Source organism: Corvus brachyrhynchos, unplaced genomic scaffold (assembly GCF_000691975.1).
Source record: "Corvus brachyrhynchos isolate BGI_N302 unplaced genomic scaffold, ASM69197v1 scaffold209, whole genome shotgun sequence".
Classification (NCBI taxonomy): domain Eukaryota; kingdom Metazoa; phylum Chordata; class Aves; order Passeriformes; family Corvidae; genus Corvus; species Corvus brachyrhynchos.
Window position 1 is genome coordinate 740,633 of NW_008246056.1, and position 19,342 is coordinate 759,974.

The following is a 19,342-nucleotide window of genomic DNA, read 5'->3' on the forward strand; positions in this document are numbered from 1 at the left end:
CACTGTTAGCTTGGTGGGCAGTGTTGTTTTTCTGTCACGTGCAGAAGGCTTTGTGAGATACGTGTGGGACCTTTTCTGCCTTTCATCAGAAAGTGCTCTCTCAGTGTACAGAGGGGCAAGTGTATGATTCTCTACAGTGTCAGAGAAAGAAAGTGTTACAGCAGTTCTTCAAGGCAAACAAACTCCTTTTCCCAGACATGAGGACATTGGATGGTAGCAAGGAAATTCTCCGAGTTTCTTCTTTATAAATAATTTTCTTAGACAGGAATTGAAAGTGAAACTTGTTTCCAGAAACCAGCTGTCAGGTTGTGTGGTGATAACTCTGAACTGCTGCTCAGCTGAGATGTTTGTCATGACTCACTTTTTCTTGATTTTGGTGGGCTCTTTCTTTGGTGTGTGTTCATTTAATGAACTTCTGAAATATGGTCCCTTACATTCTGAAAAGTGCTATAATAGAGATGGCACCTGTATAGACCAGCACTGAGGTTCTTGTAAGAGTTTAGGTGATAGATAAAACCATATCATGTTTATGTATATAGTTTCAGAAATCACAACCTTTAGGCCATTTTGTTTATGATCAAATGTGTTCACTTTCTTTAGATAAGCTAGATTTAAGAACCAGTGAAGAAAAAATAAAGTCTGAGTAAAGAAACAAGTTACTTCAGGAATGGTTTGGGTTCTAGTCAGACTGCATATTGCTGACATGTGATGGCATTTCTACTAACTACCATACTTTGGTATTGATTTTATTTATTTTGGCTAAAATAGGTTCTTTGGTAATTGAAGATAAGGAAACCCCACCACATATGCCCAAGAGCCCTGTGATGGAACCAAACTTACAGCCACCAGGCAGCTTACCTTCCAACCAGCTCTCCAAGTTCCCGACACAGATCAGCTTAGCGCAGCTCCGACTCCAGCACATGCAGCAGCAGGTCATGGCTCAGAGACAGCAAGCTCAACGCAGAGCAGGACCAGCAGTTCTGCCAAACCCAAGAATGCCAGGAGCCATGCAGCAACCTCCTGCTTCTCATCAGGTAAGTTAGGACTGTTTACAAAGAAGAGTCTCTTTTTTTCATGGCACTGAAGGAGAAAGTAAAGTAAGATAGGATAAAAAGGAAAGAACTTAAGTCTGGATACATAATTTCAGATAGCTTCATCTTCAGCATGTGGCTATGTAGATAGAGAACATTTTCTCTACTGAGAATTGAATGGGCATTTTAAACTTGCCTTGCAAAATGCATGGTAATGCTCAGCCTATATTTATTCATTAAAAAAATAAAATCTTGTTTTATCTAGCCATATATAGTGCTGAGCAGCATTTTTGAATTTTTGTCAAGTGATGAAAAAGTGAATGTCATTAATTTTTTTTCTACATCTCTTTTGCATAATACCCAATGATTCTCCCATATATCTTTCCAAGATGGAAACACTCTCACTGGCTCTTGTGATATCTCTTCATATATTAAAATAATTCAAAACTGTCTACTAGGTTTTAACATTGAAAGTCTATGCTTTTGATCATTCTGATAAATGGTGTGATAGTATTTGTTTGCATATAATTTGTGAGGAGTTTTTTAAGAGAGCCATTTAGTAAAAAATGTGTGGAATATTGAATAGATATCAGCTAACTTGCAGAACTGTTTTTATGGTTTTTATGCAGGCACCTCCGCGCTTGATTCATTTCCAGAATCATAGCCCCAAGCCCAATGGTTCAGCTCTTCCTACACAACAGATGAGATTTCCCCAAAATCAGAACCTACCAAGGCCAGCAGTAAAGCCCAACCCATTGCAAATGGCATTCTTGGCGCAGCAAGCTATAAAACAGGTAGAGTTCTTTCCCTTTTCACTCTCCATTTAGAAGTAAAACATCAAATGTGCTTTGTGTCATATTTTATATTATACTTCTAGAGTGCTTTTCAATTAAAACAGAGGCTGCATTATTTCTCTATGACAAGATACCCATAGTTTTCTTAATGAGGTAACTGTCAAGCTGCTTTCATTTTGACAGTTCTAAGCAGCTGAAGCATTATGGACCTGAGCCTCTGTGTGTGTCATGTAGGTGTTTCATTGTCTTACTTGCTGTTACTGTGGTTTCTGACCACTAATGCAGAACTTAGCGTGGCCATGGTCTGCACACTGCAGTCCATGAGTAGACAAAACAGATTATAGTGGCTTCACCAGGAACCAGGTAAAACCTTGACTAGAAAGTTAGAGCTGCCACGATTCCCCGGAGTATGGCAAATCTGAACTTTTACAGGTGAGGGGAGAAAGCAGAGTCCACAATTGTGGGACCTCTGCTGAGTGAGACTGATCAGTGCCCAGCTAATCAGCAGCTGAGCTGGGGCAGAAACAAACACATCATATGTGTTCTAAATGTTTAGGAAGGATCATCTTTATTAAAAAGCCTATTATTAACACATGAATTGTTAGGTGCATGGAAGGAAAGAGAAAGTCATGTCACTAGAGGTAAGCAGGAAAGGATCAAACAAATCTGTGACCTGAAAAGTGGTGCATTACCATTTATGTTTGCAGTGCTTATGATATCAGAGAACTAATTCCAACAAAATTGTGTAGCAATGAGAAATAAAGACACGGACCCTCTTGGTTCTTGTTCCGAAGAGAACTGAGTTTATTGCCATCACACAAGGCCTTATATACTGTAGGAGTATGCCTAAGCTTTTATACTATGCTAAAAATACACCATGCAGGCTTTATACTGTGCTAAAAATACACTAGCTAAAATTATACCTGTTAGCATTTTTCTTAACCAAAACAAACACACGTTGGCTGCATGTCAACACCTGTGTTGCTGTCCTCGTGTCTCCTTAACCAGTCAACACTCTGCTTATGAGGAGGTTACACAACTTATTTTTTCTTCATGCCAGCTGCACATCTTCCAGAGTTCTTTTTGTGAGTGAACAGAAGTGATCAGAGGCCTAGAAGGCTCTTATTCTATAAGATTTTTCTTATCTTCCACAAATTGAAGAAAGCTGTACAGTATCTAAGAGAACTTGTAAGAATAAAAAGTAAGTTACTTGTATTCCATGCCTCTGAAAAGAAGACTGGCCTGTCTACAAGCCTTTCTTTCAAGATACCTCATTATTCAGTAATGTCTTTCTGAAACTAGAGGCCAGTAAATAGAAGGACTGACTAAAAAGGAATTGAGCAGAGTCAGATTTTGCCTGCAGTTGCCATGAAATTCCATTAAAGTCATTGAAAACTGCATACATCTAAATGAGAAAGAAATTTGGTCTGACTTGACTGTGCACTTCATATCATGGTGTTAAATATATATGTGGATGGAGATCCAGTCATTTCAAATTCTTAATGACTTTGTTGTTAAGGGAAGCACAACATCAAAGACTTGATGGCATCCAGGTGACACTGTAGCCATTTACTTAGTAAAGCATTGGAGCAGTTGTGCATTCAGCCTGTTACCTGTAGCGCTTTTATTTCACAAAAACTGTTACATTTCTTCCACAACACTGTCAATGCAGCATGAAATATTAATAGATACTTAACACTGAGGTATAGCTTTGAATTGCATTCATTTCTTCTATTCATAGTTTTCAGCTACTTGTCATCTTCTCTTGTCTTGTGAGGTTGGTTTTTGAAATGAGATAACTTCACAGTAAATCAGGATTTTATGTTTGAATTCAGCTTCCTGAACTGAGCTGCTGGTTTTATCAGTATATTCAGTAGATGCGACCTGTTGCAAAGAAAATAATGCTGAATTGTGGATTATTGTCTCTTCTTTTTAGTGGCAGATCAGTAGTGGACAAACTTCAACCACCCCTTCAACTGCAAGCAGCACAACATCGACTCCATCCAGCCCCACAGTCACCAGTGCTGCTGGGTGTGATGGAAAGAATTACGGTCCCCCTGTGATAGATTTGAGTTCCCCAGTGGGGAGTTCCTATAATCTACCATCTCTCCCTGATGTAAGTGTAACATAGAAGCAATATTTTGAGGTCTTAGTGTTTGTGAGAAATAGAAACCTTTTGGACTGAAATTCTGTTTGTCAAAATGAGACAGTTCTAGGAAATAAACAATGCAGAGTTGCCTGCACATTGCTGGAAATACTCAGAACTGTTCTGGGAGACAGCTGTTAGGGCAACTAAGAAAAATAACATTACAGGTTGTAATTGTAACTGGACTTATTTTGGATGCTGCGTATTTTTCCCCAGCCCTCATAATGATCCTAACAAAAATGTGTTAGCTTACCTTTCATTTACCAGTGTCCATAGATAGCAGTGTTTTGCTGATGGCATTTCTGGTAGATTTTTAACATTTTTAAAATATATTTTTAACTTATTAAAAGAGCTATCTTGGGTAGGTATTAACGGTCAGCATACTGGATATATTCCTTATATCTTTTCCTTTTGGTGCTTCTTTTCTTTATATCTGCTCTAACATGCCTGTGAGCTGATGATAGAGCATAGTAAAATCATCTTTTCTTAAACTTCTAAGCTTCACTTTTATAGTTTCTTCTGAATGGTACATGTTTGCCAGAGGTCCATGTTGGAGTTGTTGAGTTTTAAGTCAGGTGACTTTATTTTTTCACATTACTGCCTAACCTGTTTTTTGTGGTCTAAGGTTTGTAGAAATCTGAAGTGTCATGGTTTTCTGGTCACAGCTTGCTGTTAATTCTTGTATCTCCCATCTATGCTTTGTTTTTAGCAATGTACTGTGTGTTCTCTTTATTAAAATGGAGTACATAGACTACACAATCCCAGTATCTGTCAGACTTAAAGAGGGAACCACACAACATGGTCATAAAACTACTGAGTCTGAGACATTCTAGCATATTTATTTTTGCACACAGTATTATGAACTCTTCTACTTGCGTATGATTGAGTTTATGCTATTAAGCTACATGGCCCAAATCACTGTAAATATGCTGACCTTGCCAAAGCTGCTGCATCCACTTTGTATACATCTGGCTCATGAGTAGAAATTACAGCGGTCAGTGTGTCTGATACCAGGGGATTTATGAGGTGTCCACTGAGAAAACTGATACCAAGGTGAGGTGTTTTCTTGTCAAACATTATCTTATATATTGGAAGAAACCGAACACTTCAGAAAGTCATTCCTCCTTATCAAACTGGAATGTGTAGTTTTTACAGAAAGTTAGAACGCTACATTGGGAGCCCTTAGAATAAAGCTCAGTTTTCTGGCCTGAGCCATGGTGGAAAGAACAAGTGTTGGTTTGCTGTTTCCATTTTGAGCCAATATGCATGGCTCCTGTCCAGAAGGTATGTAGGACAGATGGGATTGAGTGTCCTTTGAGTTTCTTCCAGTCCTGTTAAACACCAGTGGATTAAGGGGTAGTTTGTGTACAGCGTATTATCTTTTTTAGAGTATTTAATGTGAGCATGTCCAAAGAAGGTGTGGAGATAAACTTCAGCATTTACTTCAGTGTGTGAAAGCTCCCTGTTTGATTTAAGCCTTCTCTGTAGCCTCTGGAGAAAAATTGGCACTTACAGAATCATCTGCTCTTAAAATGAAGCACTGTCTGGATTTGGCTATTTTGTTTTCTTTTTAGGGAAAGCAAGATGATGCGTTTTAAAGTAACCATCTCACTTTTGGATGGCTAAACTTAGGTGAAATGCATTTTGGTCTTCACTTTCAAAATAACATTATGGCAGAGGCTTTTTGGTTTTGTTTTGGTTTTGTTGTTTTGGAGGATTTTATTCCCCTCCCAACACTAACTGCTTCCCTTTGCTTCTCCACCTTTTAGATTGATTGTTCAGGAAACATCACACTGGATACTGCTGTAAGGAAGGATGACACTGTAGAGCAGAATCAGCCAAAACCCCCTTCAAACAGGACTGTGCAGTCACCAAATTCCTCAGTACCATCACCAGGCCTCTCAGGTAATTGAATGTGGTGCAATTTTCTATTTAAGTGATGCAATTGAAAAACCTAACGTGGCAATGTTAGCACTGCCATGAGAATTAATTCTGTTTTACATTAAAGATGAGAAATAAGAAAATGAAGGCAAAGTTTTAGAAACCATAGTAGGAGGTAGAGTTGAGACAATAGTTTAGTGTTGTGATCAAAAGTTAAGCATCCAGATCTTAAGAACAGGGAGGGAAAAAAACCAGTAGATTCTAGCAAATTGGGTAGAAATCCGTAGAAAAGTGACACTTTCGGGTGTGCACCAGATTAAAATGTAGCAGCTGTGGTAAGAGACAAGTATTTGAGAAAGTAAGAGAGGATGTAACAGCAGACTAGAAATGGTGCCTTGGGAAAGATAGTGCAGCACTGACACAGGATGACCAGAGAAGTTACTGTGATGGGTGGCTGAATGCGGTGGACCCAGAGGACCCAGGGGATTCCTGTCACCATGCTGGTGGCCCTCAGCAGCTGTTCCTTGCTCCCATATCTGATGTGAGCTGTGGGAAGGCTGTGTGAGTGGGAATTCCCGGGGAGCACTCATGCAGCTTCGACACTGATGCGCTTGCGTGGTGGTCCCACATTGAGGCGGGATAGCAGAGACAGCCGTGCATTCACAGGCAGCACAGACAGCCCTCCCAGGCTTCTCAGGGCTGCTGCTCAGCAAGGTCCTTCACAAGGCTTTCGGCTCTCTGGTCCCCAGACCTTTGGTCTCTCTCTTATCTGTCCCTCAGATTTCTTCCTGCTTGCTGGCTCAAAGTTTCGTGGCAGTTCTCCTGAGAGATCTGCTTGAATTTAATAAGACAAAACAACCTGCAGTGATCAGGTGGAGGGGTCAGCCAGGCAAAGGTACTGACCCATCAGCCTGCTTACATATAATGAGCCCTTCATCCTCTCATGAAAATGTATTAAATGAGATATTTCTCAGTGCAGGAGAAATTTTTCCCAAAACGTGTGTACTTCTCCGAGACTTGTATCTCAGACTTGGCACAGACCTGTGTTCTGTTCTAATCTGATCTTTCTGTCCTAGGAGGAATCAGTGTGACAAACGTACACCCTCCAATTCGTTCACCTAGTGCCTCCAGTGTTGGGAGCAGAGAGAGGTAAGGAAAGAATGTGAGAGAAGAAAATATAACTTCCACCTCCACAGAACATGCCTCAGTCTCTTCTCTCTTTAATGCACATAGATGTCAATTTGTCTCATCTTCTCTGTTAACAGGTCAGACCTGATGGTTGTTACAGCACTCTTTGCATTCTAAAAGCAGTAATTTAATTTGTAATGTATTAATAAAACATGTAAAAATGTATTAACTCTGTAAATGATGGCTAGGTTTGCGTTATTTAAAGAATACCATTTACAAATTAGGTTTGAAGTTCAGAAAAATCAGCTAAAGGAAAAAACTGCATATTGAAAGTCCTTGTGGAACTATAAATTACTTCAGATTTAAGGAACTGATGTTACAAAGAGGGTTATTAAGAATTTTCTGCTGCAGTACAGTTAAGTGAGCACTAGATATCTACTGAGAGTCTACACGAATGTTTTTATCCCTTACTGATGGAATATTAATGAACAAATATATTTACACAGTGCTGTTTGAAGAGTGCAGATCCATTAATGTGTTGCAATAAATTAGAGCATACATCTGACATGAGATTAATTTTTCATGCGGAGAAAAATCAGATGACATTCATCCTACTTGAGTTGGAAATGCAGGTGCTTTTTAATCTAGAATACCTTTTGCTCTATTCCATTTACATGGTAAATTGTGTGAAGGACTCTTATGAACAGTTTAAATGAACAGTTTAAATGGTTGTTTGAAGAGTCTACTTGCATTTAAAAAATGTGATTCAATGTGCTGCTGCTTGAATTCGTTTTGTTAATTTGAATTATTCAGTTTTATTTTAAAATGTAAGCAGGTATTTTTGATTGTTCATTCTCATCCTATTAGGACTAAATACATGAAAAAAAAAAAGATCTGGTTCTAAAAGTAGGGTCTGAGTTTTGGTAGAGCTGCAAGGCTCTAAGAAAGTTTTCCAAGATAATGTAAATACATGTTTTATCTGCCTTACTCGATTGTGTGGTTTATAGTGTTCAGTGGAGGTGCTTTTTTGTGTGTGATCTGAAAGAAACAGAGATTATTTGCAAATCTTGCACTAATGGGTCAGACCATGAGTAATTCTCTAGTTTTGGAGCTGCACCATTAAAATTCTCCCTTTTGGTAATGCTTTTTCAGTATACATCAAAGGAAATAAGCTTGGATGTTGTATTCCATAAAGGGCATATGCGGTGCTCTGGATTCAAAGAAGCAAAGTAGATTACCATCCTGAGGTCTTGGAAAGCATCAGTGTACAGGAGGTGTCCAGTTCTGACTCGTAATTTCCCTTTTTCCCTGCCTCTTGTTGTCATTTACAGTTCTGGCTCCTCCAGCAGGCCACCAGGAGCTGACTCTACGCACAAAGTCCCGGTTGTTATGTTGGAGCCGATCCGAATTAAACAGGAGTCAAGTGCACCAAACGAGAACTTTGATTTCCCAATTGTTGTTGTGAAGCAAGAGACGGAGGAGGAATCTCAGCCTCGGAATGTAATATTTACAGCTAGAAAGATCTCCTTTCTCTTTGGAGGGTAGTTTGTATTTATGGGGAGTAAAATAACTTACTCATATTGTGTTGGGGACTGTTTCAGGGGAAAACTAAAAAGCTAAAAGGAAGAGGTGAGATTCAAAATCAAATTAGCCCTACTGCCAGTTAAATTAACAGGTGTGATCAGACTGGTTTTATCCATTGAAAACTTGGGAAGTCCAGAAATAACTTGCTGAGATGAAATTTTCAGCTGCTGCTGGGAAGTGTTTCCAGTCATTGTGCAGGAATATCCATAAACAAGTTTGCTAGACTTTTGGGCCATCAGAGATTAGTTTTTTATTAGTGGAGCAGTAAATAGCCTTTTGTAGCTAATTTCTTGTGTTCATTTGCCTGTGTTATAGTGTGGTAGTAATTTCTGCATGCATGTTGCAAGTTTTATGGCTGCTTGCATGTAAATTTCTTACTCAGGTCAGTTTGCACGTTGTTAAGGTCATGTAAATTCACATAAATATTGTAACCTGGCTTCCTTTGTTTCTTCCTGCAGTCCATACTCACTTCATTGCTGCTGGATACCAATCACAATTCCACTTCTGATGAAGCTGTGCTAAGAACAGATGCACCAGACAGCACAGATGACCAGCCAGGGGTACTGCAGGAGAACAGATTCACTGGGAAAACAGGATGGATGGGATCCTCCCACGCTGGGGAGGGCAGAAAAGAGGATGATCCCAATGAAGATTGGTGTGCTGTGTGTCAGAATGGAGGGAAGCTCCTTTGCTGTGAGAAGTGTCCCAAAGTATTCCATCTTTCTTGTCATGTCCCTACACTGATGAACTTTCCAAGGTAATTATGACCCCTTCAATTCCATCTAAAATTGCAGCAAAAGACATTAGCCTTGTATTATGAAACCCAGGATAAGAAGTTTCAGTTTCAGAGAAAGAGCAGTGTCTTTTTTAAAGTCTTGTATCCAGAAGTTTTATTATTTGGAGAAAATCTGAATTTTCATGAAACTTCAGCTTGATTGTATTTTTTTCTACAAAATCTTTTGTAAAACTTCACTTATTTGACAATTAAGTAAGATCACATCTAGGGCATCTATTATTAAAACTGGGACACAGAATTACCAATCTGTCATAAAATGTTTTAAGGGTGACTGAAAAATATTTATACTTCTTAATAATAATTATTTAAAAAAAAAAAAAAGAAGAAAAATTAATGTCTACAAGAAAAATCTGAAGTAATATATAGTATTAAATATATTACTTCAGCGCTAAACATGGCTACACTCCAAGCATGGGATGTGTAGTGACTGACATCTTTTATAACATCTCAGTCAGTGTTGAAACAAGCATTAAGCTTTCTTGATTGGCTGTTACAAAACCATTGCTCAGTTACTTGACTTTCAAAATAGAGTCTTAAATAGGTTATTGTTATAAGCATTACCAGCCTTTGCTTCTGGAATTAGTGTCTTTGATTAAAATAAATGGCATTTTGCAATGCCCCAGCTTGGAAACATCATGCAATAAGCTTGTTTGTATTAAAGGATAAAAACATTGGTCATGACATGCTCATTGGTTAATGCTTTTATAAATATTAGGTTTTCTGATTAAATATCAGCATAGTTTATTGGTGCAAAACATTTGGATAGCAACTTAGATTAGCCCATTGATCATCTCTGTGCTACTCTGAACAGACATACTTCTGGAACTATATCTTTCTTTTAAATGTCATTTGAAATGGCACATAAAAATGTTTCTCTTAGTTTTTGAAACTTCAAATTCCAGGGTTTTTCTTATTAAAATAATGCTATGTTACAGCTTTGTGCCATAAGGAAAACTCAGTAAGGTTACAGTAAGCACTTAAATTAATAAATATTCTTTCTGGCAAGGAAACAAAAAGTAATCTTGAAGCAGGTAGATAACTATGTATTACAAGACTTGGTTTCTATTAAAATTAAATATTCAAGAACAAGTCTTTAAAATGTCTCATTTTTACTGGATCATTCAGTGGATGATCTGAGGTAACGATGTCTGAGGGCAAGGGAGCCAAACCAGCTTGGTGGCAGGTGTTCAGATCCATAGAGGTGCATGCTACTACAAGTGCACTGTGTTCCTGGGCTCCAGAGCACAGTTAGCTGAAGTTTCCTCCTGACTTCAGATGTATCAGGGTTTTGTTCTGATCTTTGTGGGGTTGCTTGCTTTTTTTTTTTTCCCCCCAGCTGTAAGTCTGCCAAACATTTAGTCTCTTAGCATTAGTTTGTTCAAACATACAAAATAATTTCATTATTATTATGTCAGTGGTGTCAGTCTGCTGCTTTCATGATTGCTTTTTGTTCCTGTTTCAGATGGATAGAGCAATGTCATAGGTTCATACACTCACAGGATGGTTTGGGTTGGAAGGGACCTTTAAAGGCCCTCTAATCTGAACCACCCTGCAATGCTCAGGGACATCTTCAACTGGATCAGGTTGCTTGGAGCCCCATCCAATCTGGCCTTGAATGTTTCCAGGGCTGGGGCCTCTACCACCACTCCAGGCAACCTGTGCCAGTGTTTCACAACCCTCACAGTAAAAAACTTTTTCCTTTTATCTAGTCTGAGTCTACCCTCTTTCAGTTTAAAACAATATTCCCATATAGATTCATAAGGCCTCTGCATCTTTTTTCCTTCACTCCAGCCTACCACATTCTTCCTGATTCTTGGATATTGTAATGCATCATTCCTCTATCTTTAATTTGTTTCTTGTTTTCTTGTATCATAAGATCTTCAGGTCATGGCCTGTATCAATTTTTGCATGTCTGCCACATCATTTCTGTAAGGCTCATCCAGGCACAGAGGTGACATTGTCATAAATCACTCTGTGAAGTTAAGACAGTAGAAAGTAAAACTTCTTCTTGAAGCAAAATGCCCATCATTCACCCCTGTATGCTAAAACTGGCAGATGGTGAAAATCTTTGGATCACTCTGAATAGGAAACAGTAAGATTTTATTTTTAAATTTTTGAAGTCTTCTGCCTTATTACTGAAATGAAATGAAGGGTGCTGCAGAAACCATTTCCCATTTATGAAGACACTGTTATTATAATGTACCTCTGAGCAAATACATGCAGTTGGATCTCATAACTGGTTATTGCTGGATTCTGTCTTCTGTGTGACTGACTATTCAGCCCTCTGGTGGTTATCTGCAAGCATACAAGTTTCTTCTTTTGTGGAGAACTATATTAAAAACATAGACTCTTCATAGTTTTTTCAAAACTGTGAGGTTCATAAATTGTGTTTGACAATCAGTGGACATAGCTTGCAGAACTAATTATGTCGCAGTCTTATGCTGACCTTTAAATCTCCAGGGTTGTCTTATATATAAAACTGGTAAAATCATGAACATCTGAAAGTTTTAGGGAGTGAAATATTTTCAGTTTTACAAAAACTCTTGACTGTGGTAATCTCTGTAGATTAGTAGTGTGCTGTAGATCAAGCTTGTAGAGAATATGTAATTCTCACCATATAATACTAACACTTTTCCTTCTGTTCAGCCCATATGATTCCTTCAGTAGTTATGGTTGTACAGGGCTCTTAAAAATGCTTTCCTTAAATCCTGTGAGCTCAAGTGAAAAATTTCAGTATTGACAAAGGTAGAAACCATCTGTCTATCTTTCTGTTAGGACACCATTAATGACACCAGTGCCACTAAAAGGAAACAAAGCTGTAGTAAAGCATTTTGGCCAGCTGTCTCAGCCTTTTGTAGTGTTTTAAAAATCACCACCAACAAAACAACAGAGATGCAGAGAAAACCCACCCCACAGATGAGGGACTTACCCAGAAATATGTGGAAAGCCTTCTGTCAAAGGTGTGCTCCCTCACACAAAGTCTTTTTGTCTTCTTTAGTGGAGAGTGGATTTGTACATTCTGTCGGGATTTGTCCAAGCCAGAAGTTGAGTATGACTGTGATAAACCTGCTCACGGCTCTGAAAAAAGAAAATTGGAAGACACCATGGGTTTGGCACCCATAGACCGTAGGGTAAGGATAAAATTGCTATTTAAACCTTTTAAACCGAAGCAGTTTTGAGCTGTGTTAGAAACTTTCATCAGTGTTTTACCTGGTTTCAGTTGGCAACTTGTGTAAATATGCTGAAATTAGTATTTTATGTGGGCTCTTGGTCTACATGTAGAACCATTTATGGCAGAGTACTAGGGGGAAGACTCTCAGGTTCACAATGTATGACACTGATAATGTGGGTGATTTTGATGAGATTTATTGCTAATACAGTACCTAAATATTGCCAATGCAGTGTATAATACCAGCAGGTCTAAAGGGCTGTAACATAAGCAGGTACAGCTGGAAACGTGCAGGTTTGCAGAAAGCACAATTGCAAAGCAGCAGAGCACCCACGGAGCTACTTTAGGATTTTATCTCCACATGTGGCTGGATCTTAGCCCTGTTAACTCCCCTGTCCAAAACAGAGTGTTCCCGGGGCTGGATGTACCCTGCAGGTGTCCCATCCCTGCTGGAGTGGGATCCACCTGGAAGCTGCCCTGCAAGCTCTGGAGATCAGTTGGCCCAGTCTCCAGGAGCATTTTGTACCCTTTTGCAGGCCCACGTGTACCAAGATCAATCACAATCTTCACCATTCCCCCATCTCTGGAATGCATTGATTATGCAAGCATCCAGACAGTTCCTCCTGCAATTCCCACCTGGAGTTATCTTAGGATAAATCACATTGCCCATCAAGAGCAGTGTGTGTGTTTGTGTGTGTGTGGAGGACAGACTGTCACACCATTATTTACATGTGCTCTATTGATATTTTGCATTAAATGTAAGTTATAAGTCCTGTAAAGATTCTGATAAGGAATCAGCAAGCATAAAATCACACAAAAGTACTTCTAGAATCTCTCTCAAGGCTCAAGATCCAGTTTAATATATTTGTATACACAAAGAAAAAGGGGGAATACTAAGCATCTGTTCCATATCTTCTGTAGTTTGTGATTTTAGAATAAACCGTGTAGGATTCCTGAATTACTTGGGTCTCTATTTGTCTTGACACAGAAGTGTGAAAGACTGCTGCTGTACCTCTACTGCCATGAAATGAGTCCTGCCTTTCAAGATCCAGTTCCTCCCACAGTATGTACCTCACTTCTTCCCATTTTATGTTAGCAGCATATTTGCCGTGTTTCTAATGGCATTCCAAACTCCATTATCAGAAGTCAAATTCCACAGATATTGAATACATTTAAACATGTTTAGTTTTATTAAAACTCTGTGAAGGGGGGAAGTTAAAAGTTGAAGCACTGGGTTGGCAGGGGATTTACGAGTAAAATTCCCCAATAGCTGATTTTACTTAATACTTCAGAAATAGTTACAGAAAATAAGTTCTAACACTGCTAACTTCATATCCTGAGTTGTATCACTGAGAAGGTGAATTGGCATATATTTGGGGGTTTTAAACATTACCTGATTTTGAGAATCAGGGTTCTCCATAGTACTAACATGAAATCGAATTTCTTACTGTTAGCTTGAAATTTGTTCGTTTAAAATGTGAAACAGTACCTGGGTGCATTAGAAGTCCAAGGATACACAGAACTACCACCATGATCAGATGAAAAGATGTTCTTCAAACAAGTCAGTAGGGAAGGAAAAGCCAGTGGGGAAAGAAATCAAAAAGTAGTATGTTCCTATGCAGCCTTTATTCCATTTGAATAAGAATTCTGAAGAACATATCACAGAGTTTAATAAGAAATGGCACAAGAGATTCATTGATTAATCATATCATGGTCATGTGTTACTAAATTCAGGTATTAAAACATTAAAATGTGAATCTAGCTAGGAAAAAGTATCAATATATTACCACTGGATTTCAAAGCTTATTTACTAGTTTCTTATTCTTTCTAAAGAAAAAAAAAAAAAGTTAATCCTACAGCCACAGTTTGAGTATCAAAACCATTGATATCACTGAAATTTGCCACCATTTCAAGGACTTATTTCATACGGTGGTCTTGAGAATGAAACTTAATAGATAGCTTATTTGACTACACCTGAAAATAATGTCCAAACCAAGTCATTGGCTCTATTATATGTAGTCAGTGGAGGTTTTATGTGTTTCTCTTTGATTTTAAAATAGGCATTAGAAAGAGTATATTTTAGCCAACAAATTGTCATACATCAGTGTTATTCCAGAAGCTGTCTGCATGTATGTTAAAAGTGCAATTCTTGTATCTTTGAGTTGTACTTTGAAGATGAAACTAAACCTTGCCCACGCCCTCACATCTAAAGGTTTATAAAACAATAAATTATGAATATGATTGCATTTGGGATTTTTTTTTCTCCACTTAGGTCCCTGATTACTACAAAATAATCAAAAAGCCTATGGACTTGTCAACCATCAAGAAAAGACTTGAAGTGACCAATTCATTCTACACAAAGCCAGAAGATTTTGTGGCTGATTTCAGACTGATTTTCCAAAACTGTGCTGAATTTAATGAGGTTAGAAAAGTAGATACTTTATCAGGTTTTGTTGGTTTAGTTCCTTTGAGGAAAACTGTAATGGGGGTAGAACTTTCAACACAAGAATTTATTGTATTAAACTTATTTTGATTATGAGACTGCAGTGAAAACATTGATCAGATTTAACACTGCTGTGGTCTGAGATGACTCTGCAGTGGAGATCTTTCCATGGAGGGGAGGAGGATGGTAACAAACATAGCTGAATGGCAGGACAGCAGGTGAAGAAAAGGACAGTTTTTTATCATGCAGGTTAATGGTGGACATTATGATTTAAAAATTGGTTTCGTCCTCCTTGTCTCAGATCTTAAATTCAGTGGGATTTTCATTCTGGGAGCTCTGTACTCACCCTTATGATTTCAAGTTGCATGTTGAGTGATTATTATCCCCTACTGCACATAAGGGAACACGTGGTGAAATAGGGATGCAGGTTCTGAGTGGACCACAAAATGAGAGAGAATTACAGTGGAATAAAGGCTTCTCCAAGTGGCCTCCATGGGGTTCTCATCCAGTCATCCTTGATAGCCAGGAGTTATTCCCACCACAGTGATCTCCACTTCAGGAAACTAAAAGCTCTGGTGGCTGTGGATGACTTTAGGACTGCCTAGTCTTCCACATTATAGTCATTGTCTACTGAGTAATATTTTCACTGTTACTAAAAAGATCTGTAAGCTAGAGAAGTTTCTAACACCCTGAGGACGTATCTATGTGTTTCACAGCGTAACACAACTTCTGTTCCCCTGCCCCCACCCCAGTCAGGATTTAAGAGTTCTTAGAATCTCTTTACATAGCTTTCAGAACCCAGGCAGGGTGGCTTTTGTGAGTGGCTTCTGTGGTCACCTGTCAGAGAAAAAAATCATTGGGGGGTGTTGAAAGATCTGCCCTCGCTCTCTGTTCTGCAGACTCGTGCTCTTTGGGACCCTGTGTTCTGTAGCCATTCTTGCTGCTGATTGATGTTTTCTTGTCGTTTGTACCTAAAAGTCCTAGTGTGACCTGAGTACAAAGCTATTTCATGATGCACTGATGATGTTAATTCACCCAACAGCCTGACTCAGAAGTGGCTGATGCCGGCATGAAACTCGAAGCCTACTTTGAAGATCTTCTAAGGAACCTTTATCCTGAGAGAAAGTTCCCTGTACAGCCAAGCAGCCAGAGTGAAAAAGAGAATCCAGAACTTACTGATGACTCAGATGATGACTTTGTACAGCCCCGGAAAAAACGCCTCAAAGGAGAAGACCGTCAGTTGCTTAAATGAGCCCCATGCGTTACGACAGGAAGTTTTTTTAAAACTGAGAATATTTATCACTGTTCTCACTGTTTTGACTTGTAGGTTTGTGAATATTTACTAGACTTTCTCCCCATCTGAAACACAAATCTAATGGAGATCAAGGCATGTGAAGAGCTTCTCTGAAGTTCAAACCTTTCATCTCTTTTGTGGATCAGCTCAGAAATTGCCATTTGTGTGGGGTGACAGCTGTTTAACTTTGCTTTGAAGAAGAAGTTTGTATAGAATTGAACTTCAAAACATGACATGGGTTCAACATGTGGCTTTCTGAGTTTGAAGAAAATGTGATCTCACCAGATTTTTAATTTTACCAAAGGCATGTGGCTGGCCATAATTTGATCTCTCTGTACTGTATTCAACACAAACCACGAAAAAAGATGGTGTAATGTTACTGTCCTGCAATACTGATTGGTATAATGAGAGTGTAGTTGCCCCCAAAGAAGTTACTGGGAATTTTAAAATGTAAGGGAGAGGGTATCAAAAATAACTTTAAAAAAAAGGAAGAAGAGGAATTTGTTTGAGAGTTTCTAATGGAGGAAGTAAAGGACAGAATACTTTGGTTTGCACCATTTTTCTCACCACCAGCAGGAAGCAATGGTATTTCTGTACTATTTTGTTTAACAGGTGTCTCAAGTGTGATGTACCTCTGTTTAATGAATTTGATGGGGACGTCTTGAGTGGAAAAAGTTTGTTTGCAAAACCAGTCATTTTTGTGTATTTTTAAAGACGGGAGAAAAAGCATCCTTTCTGTCCACAATCCCTTGTTCTTTTTCCGTATTTCTAAATCTGCCATTGTCAGAATGCAACCAGCATTCACCTGGGAGTACACAAGTTTGAAGAGAAAGAAGGCTCTTCAGCCCTTCATCTATCCTGGTTAAGATCACCACAAAATGAGGATGAAGTACCTTATTTTGTTTGGTCTACTTTCCAGAAGCTCTGACAACAACATTAGGATTGCTTCTGCCCTCCGAGGCTGCAGAGTTAGAGCAGTACTTGTCTGTGGTTGCCCTAGCTATTGTTTTTTAGTCTTCATCATTTATGTCTTAAATGAAAACTCAGTGTTTGGGAGAGCAGACAGCCATTTGGATTAATTGAGCTCTGACTGTGCCAGAATTCTGCAGTTTGACTTGCGAAGACACTTGAGCGTACCCAAGCCTGCTTCTGCCTGGCTCTGGAGCCCTGGGGTGGTGCATAGAGCATGGAAGAGACTGGATCCAAGTGCTGCTTGTGCCTCTCTGCTGCGTGCATGTGGAATGAGAAAAAGGCCTGGCTTTGCCTCTCACCTGATGAGATCGTGCCTGTCTTTGTCATAGGGTGGCACTGCACACTAAAATATAGTGGACACTCCCATAAAATACTCAGGTGTGGTTGGAGCAGGCCTTTTTAACTAAATAACCTCTGATCATGTGGTGGATTATTAGGCTGCCCAAAGTAACCAGTTATTTTCCTTTTTTTTTTTGGTGGGCTTCGGTTTGCTGGGTTTTTTAAATTATTATTGCTGTTGTCACTGTTGTCATTTTAAAGCAGGAGAAGGCAGTGGCCTGATGCACTCCTGGCCCATGCTGAGGCAGCCCCTGTGCCCAGGTGAAGACATCTCCCTGCAGAAGCTGATTTCGTTTGAGAGCCTCAGGAGTGGCCTCTGGAAGTTCTTTTCCCTGAGGAAAGGGATGCATGTCCCTGCCTTCAGGGCACCTCCAGCGTGACCCACCTGTGAAAGCTTTCCATCAGTTCTGTAGTTCCAGCCAGCCCCTGAAAAACTCCAAACTTAATCCAAACAAAACTTCATCCAACTCTTGAACATTTATTTTAAGGCATCTCCGAGGGCTATTGCTTGGGATTTAATTTCTGTGAGGGAGGATTCCCTTGGCTTTAATGCTGGTGATGGATGATGTCCTCAGGCTGGAAGGGAAGGGATTTGGGGTGCATGGGACATACCTGGTAGGTGTGTGGGAGTTCCAGGAGGTCGGCATTGGGAATTGCTGTCTGAGCCCCTCTGCAAACACACAGTGCCGACATTCCCAGGTAATGCCCAAGCTGTTCCTTGGGGGATTTTTGGGGTGTCAGTGAGGTCTGTCCACAGCGAAGCATCTCTGGGTTCCTGTTCAGAGTGGCCCCTGGCCAAGGAGCTGTGGGCAGCCCTTTATCCATGTCCATCTGAGCACTGCCCGGGCATCCCAGTGCCCGTGCCTGGGATGTGTGTTTTGTATTCTGCGTGCCACAGGCAGGACACTGCAGGCACAGCTGCTCCCCTGGAAATACAAAGGACAAGAGGTGCCAGTTCCTTTCCTGTGGCTCCGGACCTCCCACCCTGCTTTCCCGGCCAGCTGGGACACACGGAGAAAACACCAAGGAACATTCCTGGCAGCGAGCGGGAGTCACCGAGGGCTCTGCACAGCTCTGGGCCAGAAAAGCAGCCCCAGCCTCAGCACCTGCCCTGATTTTGGGCTGTGAACACTCACCTGCAGAAAACGCCCCTGTGCAAGCGGGACCAGCCCTGACACTCCAGAACAACTTCTGCAACGGACCAAGTGAACCCTCAGGACTCGTCCTGCGCTTTCTCCCTGGAAAAGAACATTGCATGAGTACCATTACAGCTGTTGGGTAAATCCTGGAAAGGGCAGGAAATCGTCATTATTTGTAAGAGTTTTGTGCTGTCATGTCAGGTGCCAGCCAGTTCTGCTCTAGAGCCATTCCAGGGGCTGGTGGGTGAAGCAGCATGAGCAGAAAAGAAGGAGCTGCATTGGCCTAGGAATTCTCTTGCTGGCAGCAGTCATTCTCATCCCAGGCAGGACCTTCCTCACGATCCCGAGATTGGCTCAGGTGCTTGGAGCAGGGTGCTGAAAATGCCAAGATTCTGAGCTCAATCCCCAGATGGGCCAATTACTTACCATGGTTTGACTTGATGATCCTTGGAGGTCTTTCTAACTTAAAATCTCCTGTGCTCTGTAAATAAAGAGTAAATAGTTTTCACTGGCTTTTTAAACCCAGAGGTTTTTTCCGTTGGAGTGCGAGCCACCGAAAAAGGGAGGGAGAGCATCAGGTCTCACCCGGCAGGTATCGGATGAGCAGCCGGAGCGGGACCGAGCCC

The 19,342-nt window shown here is 40.1% G+C and overlaps 1 protein-coding gene across 1 annotated transcript in view; it reads left to right on the top strand.

Moving 5' to 3' along the window:
- LOC103623385 (transcription intermediary factor 1-alpha) overlaps positions 1–19,229 on the top strand; it is a 59,101-nt gene extending 39,872 nt beyond the window's left edge. Inside the window, 11 exon segments of the mRNA XM_017745745.1 lie at positions 769–1,034; positions 1,661–1,825; positions 3,762–3,941; positions 5,741–5,876; positions 6,929–7,001; positions 8,312–8,480; positions 9,023–9,321; positions 12,359–12,491; positions 13,518–13,592; positions 14,802–14,951; positions 16,015–19,229. Of these exon segments, the coding sequence (XP_017601234.1) occupies positions 769–1,034; positions 1,661–1,825; positions 3,762–3,941; positions 5,741–5,876; positions 6,929–7,001; positions 8,312–8,480; positions 9,023–9,321; positions 12,359–12,491; positions 13,518–13,592; positions 14,802–14,951; positions 16,015–16,224 (1,856 nt within the window). The 3' untranslated portion in view covers positions 16,225–19,229.
- Positions 19,230–19,342: the final 113 nt, after the last annotated feature.